The sequence below is a fragment of the Lactuca serriola genome, chromosome 4, assembly GCF_051521515.1.
Source record: "Lactuca serriola cultivar US96UC23 chromosome 4, Lser_US96UC23_V15, whole genome shotgun sequence".
Classification (NCBI taxonomy): Eukaryota; Viridiplantae; Streptophyta; class Magnoliopsida; order Asterales; family Asteraceae; genus Lactuca; species Lactuca serriola.
Genome location: NC_136411.1, coordinates 98956642 through 98969410, shown reverse-complemented (window position 1 = coordinate 98969410; position 12769 = coordinate 98956642). Strand labels below are relative to the sequence as shown.

Below are 12769 nucleotides of genomic sequence, written 5' to 3'. Positions count from 1 at the left end.
TTTTCTTATTTTAAGAAATATAATAGTTTATTTACCATGAAATTACACATGTAATAGAATACTCATCTTCTCTTACTTTAAGATGTAAACTTAACTTCCATCATATAGTTTTTCAGAACACTTCAATAAAGTTGAAAATTTTATGTACATCTAGCTATTTTGAATTTAGAACATCCATGTATACATATTTTTAGTGATTCCAAATCAAACAAAATAAATATTTCCCTTCTTCAATTCAACAATTAGTCCAATCACATACTTTCTTTTTCCTTCAGCACAACTATTGATTTAAATAAGTAATGCACAAAACATATCGTGACAACATACATACACCATATGGTTTAGTGAACTTGTGTATATTGTGGATAGCCCCATAGTCCATTGATACCATCTATGGGTTCACATATGTGAACAAATACCGGTTTTAAATTGGGTTCAGTTTCTTGAAAACCTCAGTTCAGTTTTTTGGGGGTTTTTTTAAGTGAAATTGTGTTAAGAAAACAGTTTGGTTCATTTTTTTTTTTTAGAAAAAACGGTTTCTAATTTTTATCAAAACCTATTTCTAATCAAGGATTCGATTTTAGTTGAACCGGTTAAAAGAAAACCGGTTCGACATTTTTTGAGCCATTTAAAAATAACCTTTTCTTTGTCCACCTCTTTCACCACATATTGTTTTTCCAACACGATTGGGTGGAACTTGACTAATGGAATGAGCCCACTTATACTAATAAGCCCATGGCCCGTACTATTAGTATTATATCGCAGTTGGGGATAATGAGATTGCTTTTTGTAATGACCCTCGTAGGCGGAGATGTGAAACCAAGGTTGAATATAATGTTAACAGAATAAAACCTAGGATTTAGGTATTGTTAAAGGGAGGTGATTTTTTCTATTTAATAAATTGATTTAAATATATATAAAATATATGTTTTGCTTATTCGTACTATTTATAAAAGTATTACATCTTATGTGTGTGAATAAATTTCTTAAATGAAAGTATAACCAAAGATTACTGATTTTGTCCTAAAAGCATAAAGAAAACAAACTTTGTTTTATAACCATTTAAACTTTTGCTTTACCGAAAGGGATAAAATGTTGCGTAAAGCGGTATACATGGTATGGTATGGATCAAGGGCTCAATCTTGAGTATTGTAAGACTACATCTTACGGGATAGCGGTATACATGGTATAGATTCTGATTATGATTGTGCATTGGCATCCCTTCGCAACAAGCTTCCAAATTTTGATCTTAACAATTTTACTACTAAAGACACCGCCCCCCCCCCCCCCCCCTAAATCCCAGAATACATTGGCGAGTGCCCTTTTTCGTAAAATTGTCCAAGATATGGAAGTGCATCTCGACATGATGGCTCAACAGAAAGCGGTTTTTCAGTGCTTACGTGCACCACATGCTCAAGATTTTCTTCTGGCTATCCCTATAGATGGGCTTGGCCAACACATGTCTCTCGTGGAGTATCGTAATATTATCAAATATCGACTCATGATTTCCATATTCCCAGTTGACGAGATATGTTTTGTGTGTCGCAAGGCATGTTTGGACTCTTTTGGAGAGCATGCAGTTCACTGTAAAGAACTCTCAGGGTTCAAATACAGGCACGATATGGTTAGGGATGTTTTGTTTGACATATTTATGTGTGTCGAGGTTTCTGCTAAGAAAGAGGCACCTGTTAATTTCTTGACTGACTCGACAGAAGGAAGGTCAACCCTCAGACCCGCTGACATTTTGATTTTTGGATGGGTCGGAGGGAAACACGCATGTGTGGATCTTACATGGGTATCCCATCTCATGGGCCTGAGGGTTAGGGGTTTCATGGTGGGACATGCTGCTTTAAAAGCAGCTACAGGCAAAGTCACCAAACATGAGAAATCGTGCATGGAAAATCAACACGTGTTCATACCATTTGCATTTGATACGTTTGGTTTCCTCGCACCGGATGCGGTAGAGCTTCTTAAAAGAGTACAACGAATCATGCATAGTAATGTTATATCCCCAAGATCTTCGGATATAATCTTTAAAAGAATTAGCTTTACCATTCAAAAAGACTTAGCGACACAGCTTGTTGCCCGTTTTCCATCTCACTCATTGCACGATAATAATTAAAATATATCCGAATCATCTTCTAAAGATATAAATATCAAAGAGGATTTTGGTTATTTGTTTATGTAGTGGTTACTCTTAATATGTAAATTATACAATTGATTTATATTTATTTGTTTTACTAAAAGGGAAATCTATCATGATCTCTTATCTTGCCAAACCTAAATAAAGTGTGGGTTTTGGGAGTGATGAGTCTATGTTTGTGGAAGGTGAGTTCTTTGATACATATATTATAAAATGTTCTAGAGAAAGTGACGATGATAGAGGATTGTGCGCTTCTCTTGGTCAGGGCTTGTGATTGGTTTACTCGTGTCGCTTGGAGGTGTTGCCTTTTGTCGCAATGCGATAATGTCCGTTGAAAGACTAAACCCACACGGGTTCATTGGCGTAGAGCGCAACCCAGCTGAAGCCGAAACAAAGCAAGAGCTTGTTGATGTGGAACACGACCTCTTGACAGTTGGCGCTAGTATTGGCTGGGCGACCGCTAGGTCTCAAAGATACGCTTTTGGACGTTTCCCGTTGTTTCTTAGGCTGGTGAGTGTGGTGTCACACTTGCCGCGGTCCACGTAGGCGTCATGTCATTTCTGTCACACTTTAGCCAAAACTTGTCATTTGTTAGGCGCAGGTTACCATACTTGTCATGCTAAATATATATTATCTTTAATTAATTTAAATAATAAATATTACAAACATATTATTTTTTTAAAAAACTTAATTTCCATTAAAAAACATAGAAATAAAAAAAATCACACTAGAAATTTAGAAAAAAAAAATCACACTAGAAATTCAAAAAAAAAAACATAGAAATTAAAAATATCACAAGAACACTAGAAATTCAGAAACATCACACTAGAAATTCAAATATCACGCCATTTGGGGCTCCCTCACAATGTACCAAAACTCAACAAGCTCGAAATCTTTGTCACTTTGAACATGGTAAGCCTCAAGAGCATTCTTTAGCAAAGTATTTTCATTTTCACCATTTCCGGCACCATGCATCACCCTACGAAACACAATAGTAAACCAAGTTGCGAGTTTGTGTACATTTCTCCATTTGGCGTAGATTAGATTTTTTTCATCATGGTTGAAGGGCTTAACAGTTGTATATGTCGACGACTCTACTCCAAAAAGTAGTCGAATGGTAGTCAATGTGGTGTGGATCTTCTGCTACATCAATCCATTAACGAGTAAGTAAGATCTCTTCTTCGGTCGACCAAACAATAGCCATTTTTTGTGATGAGGTGTAGAAAAAAATAAAAAAATAAGAAAGTTAAGAGAATAGAATTAAGAAGATTTGAATATGGTGAAAAGTAAATAAGGATGAGGGTATTTATAGTTGAAGATTGAGAGTTTAAAATTTGAAATTTAAAAAAAAAAACGGTTATATTTTTGAAATTAGGTATCTTTTGGAAAGAGGGTAATTTTTGAGAAGAGGTTTAATAATAATGGGTTAAAAGAAAAAAAGAAAAACAACTCTCTCTCATTGGTTCATCCTCACCGAGTTGTCGAGCCGAACTCGGCACGTCGAGGCCTAGGCCCGGTTGAACACCGAGTTTACAGAACGAAAACTGAATGCCACACCCACCAGTCTTAGGCTCAAGAGACACATCATTAACTAATATTATATCAAAAATTAGTAAATACAACTAATATCATAACAAAATAGGTTAATATGATTAATAAAACCTACTTATTCCTCAAATAGTTTTTATTGCAACAGTGATTAATTGTTAGACGTCTTTTAGTTGGTCCGACAACACGTATAAAGTAATTGGAGATTAATAAGGGATTAATCGGGGCCTAATCATTAGCCCATTTTGCGGTCTTAAAGCGTTAAGCCCTATTATTGAAATATATTTACTATTAATAAAAAAATATATTGTCCTACATTGAAAATTGAAAATTGCTCTTCTTCCACTCCACATTGAAAATTGCTCTTCTCCACTCTACGTCTCAACGGACCTTCTTTAAAAGATTGAAGTGGATGGTTATTTTGTTAAACGGATTCATTGAATGCAAAGCCTTTGAAACATATTTACTATTAATAATAACAATTAAGTACAACACGTATACAAAACAATATATGAAATGACATAAAATAACCCTTAAAAAAAATGGAAAATAGGTGCAACACCAAAGGATCATTTCTGCCAAAAGTAACCCATGTTAATTGTAGCTAAGGATGTCTTTTAGTTGGTCCGACAACACCTATAAAGTAATTGGAGATTAATAAGGGATTAATCGGGGCCTAATCATTAGCCCATTTTGCAGTCTTAAAGCATTAAGCCCTATTATTGAAATATATTTACTATTAATAAAAAAATATATTGTCCTACATTGAAAATTGAAAATTGTTCTTCTTCCACTCCACATTGAAAATTACTCTTCTCCCACTCTACGTCTCAACATGCTTTCTTTAAAAGATTGAAGTGGATGGTTATTTTGTTAAACGGATTCATTGAATGCAAAGCCTTTGAAATATATTTACTATTAATAATAACAATTAAGTACAACACGTATACAAAACAATATATGAAATGACATAAAATAACCCTTAAAAAATGGAAAATAACTGCAACACCAAAGGATCATCTCTGCCAAAAGTAATCCATGTTAACTGTAGCTAAACAAAGAGAAATTTAATATATTGTATAATTTTGTTGATTAAATAAATTATTATTTTACGCAATAATAGTTTACGCGTGGAAGGCACACAAATAAATAAAAGATAACAAAACAAAACCAAAAAGAATGCAAAGCCTTTGAAGACAAAGCAATTGTGGGTGTTGCGTGACAAGTGAATGACATGTCTTCCTTTACTGACACGTAAGCAAAAAACGTAAGATACAGTTATAACTTAGTCGCATGTCGTTTTCTGTCACGATATTGTAACCTTATCACCCTTTTCTTTGTCTTTTACCCCTCTTTTCCTGATTTAATCACCGTTTATTGCATGATCGAACGATCTTTTCTTGTGCGTGATGGTCACGCTCCACTCATTGCGTCTATGCATGCACACGTTAAGTTTAAGGTTTTAATTAAAGTTTTTATATTTACACCCCCTATGTTTATATGTACTGTCATATCTGACCTTGTTTGTTATAAACTTGAACATATCTGCTCTTGTCGTATTCGTTTGGTAATATATCGTTCTCATTTGATTGAAGTAGAAAAGAAACAAAGAAACTAAGATTGAAGTAAAAAAGAAATTATATATATATATATATATATATATATATATATATATATATATATATATTTATTTATTTTATCGACTTAGTTACAAAATTATTAAATTTGTATATATTAATTAAAAAATCAAACTTTTATTATAGTAATTATAAAAGAAATAACTTTGCTGTCATATATTTTTTCCTTATAAGAAAATAAATTTGTCAGTATGAATTTGAAGAAAAATAATGGTCTTATCAAAGTTAAGTTACTAAAAAGATAAAACAACACTTAAAGCTTTTAATAAATTTTATAGAAAATGGATAACCGAGAATCATTAAATTATTATTTTGATATAAAAACTGAATATGAAACATTTTTTATGGTAAAAATAATTAGCCAACAAATGTAACATTGGATTGTTATACTATTTTCAATAGAATTTAAAGCTTCTATTTTAATTCTATTAAAGTATGATAAAATGAATGTACTTTTGTTTTCTTGGGCATCAAATGAATCAACATAATTAACTCATAAACACAATAATTTCATACTCATTTACATAATCCGAATATAGTTGATATCTATCAATTACTTCTATCGTATATTTTCGATTAATTTTTATTTAAGATATCTAAATTGAAAATTATAGTTATGTATTTGCTTAAAATCTGGTATATGCTAAATGGCTAATAGACAATATCAAGTTTAAGAATTCAGGCAAAAAAAACAAAAAGGGCTAGATTTGTTTCTTTTGATACTACAAGGTATGTTTTAGGCAAACCGCAAAAGATATTCTGAGAGCGACACGCATATACACGCCATACATGGATGATGCCACGCAACCGATTAATCCATCGGTGGAGAATTGAAATGCGAAGTGCATTGCGTCTGTTATATATACATTCACTCTAATTTTTTCTCTAAAATTCATCAATTTCGAGTCGATTATCAGCTCATCGGTATGACCCTAACTTCCTTGCGTTTTTCAGGTTTCGTAGACACTAAGATTTAGTGAAATTAGTTCAATCTTTACATTTTGTTAATGTTGTATGTTTTTCTCATTAGAAATTAAGATTCTTGAGGTTGCTTTGGATCAATTTGAGTTTAGATTTCCATAAATAAGTAAGAATAGCAATTTCTTTATGGGGTTTTCAGTTGTATGTGTCACGAAAATTTATTGCATTATATGAGTATTCTATTTTTTTTAATAAAGAATTGAGAGTTCTTGAGGTTGCATGCAAATGAATTTGAGTTAAATCCCACAAAAAGATCAGAAATGGTAATCTTGTTTTGAGTTTTTTTTGCCGATTATTGCTATGAATTATTCATTGTTTTGATTGTTGTGATTAAAAATGGAATTTTTGTTATGTTTTTGGTTTAAATGAATATTCTTTTTTACTTCAAGTTTAAAACGCCACACCCTGCTCAGATTTTGTCTCCTTGAAGCGTTTATTTCAAGTTTTAAACCAGTTGACAAATGGGTCTCGTTCTACATAAATGGTCTTTCTACAAGAATCTTGCTTAAAAATGGTGAAAGATTCTATATGATTTTTACTTTTTTGACACTGATAAGTCAAAGTTTGACTCTACAGGCAGTAAAAATCTATGCTTTGGAGGTGATTATTAGATACTTGGATTGTATCAAGTTTTATGAATTGATTTAAGTGTTAAAACATCTCAACATTTATTCATCCCTGAAAAGCACAAATAGTTTGTGAATGATATCTTGTTCACATCGATCCGATTTTATAATGTTTTCTTATTTACATTCATCGTTACACATGTCATAATTGAAGCTCATATTATTTATTTCAAGTTTCAAGTTTTTGTTGACTTGTAGGTCAACATGGGAAGTAAATGGAAACCAATATCACTTTTCATGCTCTTCTCAATCCTTTTGTGTACTCCGGCCTTTTCCACATCAAACGACGGACTTATTAGAATCGGATTGAAAAAAGTCAAAATCGATGAAACCAATCGGATTGCTTCAAGACTCGGTTTTCAAGAAAGTGAATATTTAAAAGACTCAATTAGGAAGTATACACAAAGTGTAAACAACATGGGTGGGACCCAAGATCCTGATATCGTGTCACTAAAGAACTATATGGATGCTCAATATTTTGGTGAGATTGGCATCGGCACCCCACCTCAAAAATTTACAGTGATCTTTGACACCGGTAGCGCCAACTTGTGGGTCCCATCATCAAAATGCTTGTTTTCGGTAAGCTTGTCATCCTAATTATATGTTAAACGTGTCTAAAATATTAGATGATATGAGTCAATGCTTTAATTTGTGGATTGGACCCTTGTGTTAGTTATCTCCGCTACTTGTACCAAGTTTACGTATGACATAAGGGTTACCGGAAGAATAACCTTTTTGTAGTAACTATATGCCACCGTGTACCTGATTTACATATCTGGAAGAATAACTTTTTTGCAGTAACTATCTACTAATACTGTGTACCTGATTTACATATGACATTAGGTGATTGCTAGAAGAATAACTTTTTTGCAGTAACTATTAGTTACTGTGTACCTAATTTACATATGACATAATGGGTTGCTGGAAGAATAACCTTTTTGTAGTAACTATATGCTACTTTATACCTGATTTACATATGACATCAGGGCTACTGGAAGAATAACTTTTTTGCAGTAACTATATGCTACATAAGACATGAACGAATATAAAGGTACAAATTAATGTGTTAAAGATTATGCTAATCTTGCAGGTATCTTGCTTTGTCCATGCTAAATATAGGTCAAGTCGGTCACAAACCTACAAAGTCAATGGTTAGTGAGTTACTCAATATCCTTTTTCTTATTATTGTTAACCCACGTGCTATTTTTTTTGAGTTAATATATGACTTGAATATATATAATGGATAACATAAAAGATTCAAGAAAAAGAGGCTTTCCCATTACGTTGTAACTTTTTACAAATTTAACCTTGTTTATTTTTTACTTTCATTTTCTTTCTCCATGTGTGCAATACTCAAATATCTTTTAAACATCATTTATCCACACTTTGACAATGCTGAATGTGAAAAAAGGGGGAAAAAACAAACTCTTTGTTTCATGAAATTAAGTTGTGAGATTTGACCAATTACATGATTTTGATGGAAGTGTTTGATTATTTGTAAGATGTCCAAATTACCCTTGGATACTAACAAAGCAATGAGAATATTGGTTGCCATTCTTACAGGGAAACCTGCTGCAATTCAATATGGTACCGGATCAATATCTGGATACTTTAGTGAAGACAATGTTCAAATTGGTGATCTAGTTGTTGAGGATCAGGTGAATTGACAACTTTGCCCTCAAGTCACTTTTCAAAGTTGAATTTGACAGTGTTTAATTAAAATCTTGTTATCTGACTAGATGTTCATCGAGGCAACAAGAGAGCCTGGTGTCACATTTTTGGCTGGTAGGTTTGATGGTATTTTAGGGCTTGGATTCAAAGAAATCTCTGTTGGAAATGCTGTCCCAGTTTGGTATGTTTGTTTTATAACTTTTTTTTTTTACTAAATGCAAGAAATAGCAACATATTTTATTTACATGTTGTATTCTAGATCTGATGAGAATTATTGCTATAACTGACCTAACTAAGAAATGACCAGAATACCCCCAACACATGTCTTTTTTATAGAACATAAAAGTTTCATACATTTTTCCAATTCACCATTCTGACTTGTTATATGATGTACGATTTTGACATTACATGAGGTTTCACTAGTAATTTTATTATGTGGTAATTCTCCAAATTAACCATGTTGACATGTTACATCATGTTAAAATGGTTAAATTGGAAAAGTTTCTTGAAAATTCTATGGTGTTATCGGAAAAAATAAAGTACAAGTGGTCAAACTCCAAAATTGCCAAGAATATAATGTGTTTTTTTTTCTGTAATTTTCCAGTATGAAAAGAATTAAAAGTACAATATTCTAATAGAAATAAATGAAACTAAGATGATATAATAAACAAATAAACCAAAGTATGTTGCTATTTTTTTCCAATTTACTTGAAATGAAAATGCCACTTAGAAGATTGGAGGAAAATGCAATTTTTATTTATTTATTTATTTTTGTATAATCTATCAATAATCAATATTCCATATATATTTTGTACAGGTACAACATGATCGATCAACATCTAGTTAAGGAGCGTGTATTTTCATTTTGGTTGAATCGAAAATCAAAGGAAGGTGAAGGGGGCGAAATCGTCTTTGGTGGAGTTGATCCAAAACATTACAAGGGACCACATACCTATGTTCCTGTCACACAAAAGGGTTATTGGCAGGTATGTTTATCTAATCCTTAAAGATTGCTAAACAATAAAACTATAATCATCAAAGAAATCGATAAACTGGCCTATATCTAGAATATATATTTATGTATGTATTTTGAATTTTTATTTTAATGCTTTGATAGTTTGATATGGGAGATGTACTTATTGGTGGGAAACCTACCGGTATGCAACCAATGAACCTTATATAATTATTAATTATACATTGGATGTTGGATCTTCTTGGATGACATGACTAGCTGTGTTTTCTTGTAGAGTTTTGTAAGAGCGGATGTTCGGCGATTGCAGATTCGGGAACTTCATTGATTGCGGGTCCCACGGTCTCTACAATTTTTATTTTATTGAAAAATTTGGAATTTGTACATTTTGTGTCAATTGGAAGATTGTTTATGTTTTGTATGCTTATTTCATGTTTGATTATTGGGTGGGTTCAGAGTGTGATCGATCAGATAAATCTTGCGATTAATGCTGCTGGAATTCTAAACGAGGAGTGCAAGTCAGTGGTTAAACATTTCGGAGGCCAACTCTTTGATATGCTTACTGCAAGCGTAAACAACAACCCATTAATTCATTCTCACATTCAAAATTGATCGATTACATGTTTTAGGGGGTGTTTGGCTTAGCTTTTTAGAAGCCAAAAGTCCTTTTAGGAAAATATAGAAAGCAAAAGATGTTTGCCAAATGCATTTTAAAAGCTACTTTTGGATTTGGATACAAGTAAAAATGAACTTTTTGGAAAAGTAGGAAAACCTGACTTTTTGTGACTTTTCCAAAAAGGACTTTTGCCTCCTGAAAAGCTAAGCCAAATACACCATTAGTTTCTTAATTCTTGCCTCTCGTGTAATTTTCCTACAAAAGCAGGTTGCACAACCCAGGTCTGTATGTGCCCGTCATGGAATTTGCCCTCCTCGCCGCAGGGTCAAGTCAGCTTTCTAAACCCTAGTTTTGCTTTTTGATGTCACAATTCTACCCTTTCCTCTTTTTTACTTCTTCATAATCATAAATTCACAAATTATTATCTTCTATTTTAGGGGGTGTTTGGGATTACTTTTTAAGTCCAAAAGTTCTTTTTGTAAAAGTTTTTTTAAAAAAACAAAAACTAAAAATTGTTTTCAAAAAGTGTTTGGATAGTATTTTTTGACTTTTGAATAAAATTTAGCTTTAAAAGTTCAAAAGTTACAAAAAGTCACAACTTTTGAAAACTCACTCTTTTCTTCTTTACCAAAAGTTATTTTGAAAAAAACTTTTCCATCTTCCAAACATCTTTTTAATTTTTTAGAAAAAGTTAAAAGACAAAAATCATTTAAAAAGTATTCTCAAACACCCTCTTAAAATATTTTTTTTCGTATGTTATGTTTTTATTGATTTTGAGTTGTGGTTATTTTAAATTAATTTTTTGAATGTCATTTTATTGTTTTTTTATTTTTATTTTGTTATATTCTACATAACAATTAAAGCCTAATTATTTTCATTGTTTATTTATTTAAATTTAAAAGAGAGAAAAAAAAACATTTCAAGTTTAATAATTCAATATTTTTCTTATTTTCCTTATAAATTCAAATTTTCAAATGTTTAAATTTTTATATTTAATATCTATTTAAAAATAAACTCATGTAATATATAGCTCATAACTAATACCATATTAATTACCAAGTTTGTGGTGGAGAGTTATTGTTCATTTGGTTTCATTTTTTCTATACCAAAAATGACTAAATCCAGATCACATTACCACTTTTCCAGCATATAATACAAGATGCAAAATAAACATCTATTTATAGCGATTATTCATTAGATTTTCATATTTACATTTTTTTCCCTGAAAATATTTTGATCTAACAGTTTTCATACTTCATTATTTTAAAGTTAAATTGTTAGTATTTTATAAGTTGTGATTTTCGTTCCTTACTATATTTTAAAGTTACGTTTTTGGCGCTTTACATAATTTCATTTTTATAGTTTTCGTTTATCTATAATTGTAAGAATGTTGTATGATATTTTCAGTATTGGCATTAAGAGTGTGGTAGACATGAGCGATGGTGTATCATCTGGACTTCAGGAAAATCGCACATGCATGGCATGTGAGATTATAGTGCAATGGTGGCATAACCAACTTGCTGACAACCTAACACGCAACAACGTTTTTAAATTAGGCAGCGATGTAAGTAGTATTTTCTTTTTTGTTGTTTTAGTTTTAATATTCTTTATTGTAAGTAACTTGTTGTTGATTTCCATATGATGACTTCACATTGCAGCTATGTAACCAGGTTCCACGTGCAAAAGCAATGGAAGAGTCAACAGTTGATTGTGGAAAACTTGCTTTTCTGCCTACTATTTCATTTACCATTGGTAGCAAAGAATTTCAACTTTCACCCGATGATGTATATATTATCCCCTATTTTTATTTTTATCTTTCAGTTGATTGTTTGACTATTAATCAAATGTCGTAAATACCCTTGTAATTTTTTTTGTCTAAAAACAGTACATACTTAAGGTTGGCGAGGGTGCTGCCGCAGAGTGTATTAGTGGTTTCATTCCAATGGACATTCCTCCTCCCCGTGGCCCGCTCTGGTACGTGTACATTTTTTTTTTTCTGTTTGACTGTGTTTGACATGTATTGGATTGATACTGTAGTTTTTTTTGACACTTTATTAAATAACCCTACAAAGCTTGTCCAGTTCAATCTTGCCTTGTGTAACAAACTCAAATTTGATGGGTTTTGGTTGATTTACGTGACACAACAGGATATTGGGTGATGTGTTTATGCGTCGATACCACACTATATTTGATTATGGTAATGCAAGAGTTGGATTTGCAGAAGCTGCGTAATTATAAATGGGAGTTTGAGTGAACTTATTTTCTTTGGTTGTCTTGTAACACAAAGTGTAATGTTTAATTTTAGTAATGTGCTGAAAAGAGCTTTTAATGTAAATACATTGGTCTTGCGTTGTAAGCTTAAAAAATATTTCCTTCACTACTTTACTTCTTTACAATTTTTACCACAAGTACTCATCCCCACATGTTAATCAAGGTAAATGAATAAAAACGTGACTTAATGAAAAAATATTTTCCCTGGTTTGTAAACTCACCTTGCAATATCATATTTTGCTTTTTATTTATTTGGGTTGAGGTATATTTGATCCTTATATGGAATCGTATACCAATATGCAAGTC

The 12769-nt window shown here is 31.8% G+C and overlaps 1 protein-coding gene across 3 annotated transcripts; it reads left to right on the top strand.

The window, feature by feature from the left end:
- Nucleotides 1-6135: 6135 nt before the first annotated feature.
- On the top strand, nucleotides 6136-12569 carry LOC145102173 (aspartic proteinase oryzasin-1-like). Of its 3 annotated transcripts, none has more exons than XM_079039550.1 (14): nucleotides 6136-6252; nucleotides 7134-7514; nucleotides 8026-8086; nucleotides 8499-8593; nucleotides 8675-8787; nucleotides 9424-9592; nucleotides 9724-9763; nucleotides 9854-9918; nucleotides 10033-10146; nucleotides 10460-10521; nucleotides 11600-11756; nucleotides 11851-11976; nucleotides 12078-12166; nucleotides 12340-12569. In XM_079039550.1, the coding sequence occupies exons 2-14, from the start codon at nucleotides 7140-7142 to the stop codon at nucleotides 12422-12424; spliced, it is 1551 nt and encodes a 516-aa protein (XP_078895676.1). In that variant the 5' UTR covers nucleotides 6136-6252; nucleotides 7134-7139; the 3' UTR covers nucleotides 12425-12569. The 3 variants fall into 3 exon arrangements, with proteins under 3 accessions (XP_078895676.1, XP_078895674.1, XP_078895675.1); XM_079039548.1 differs by having other exon boundaries at nucleotides 10457-10521; XM_079039549.1 differs by lacking the exon at nucleotides 6136-6252 and adding an exon at nucleotides 6887-6909 and having other exon boundaries at nucleotides 10457-10521.
- The last annotated feature ends 200 nt before the right edge of the window (nucleotides 12570-12769 follow it).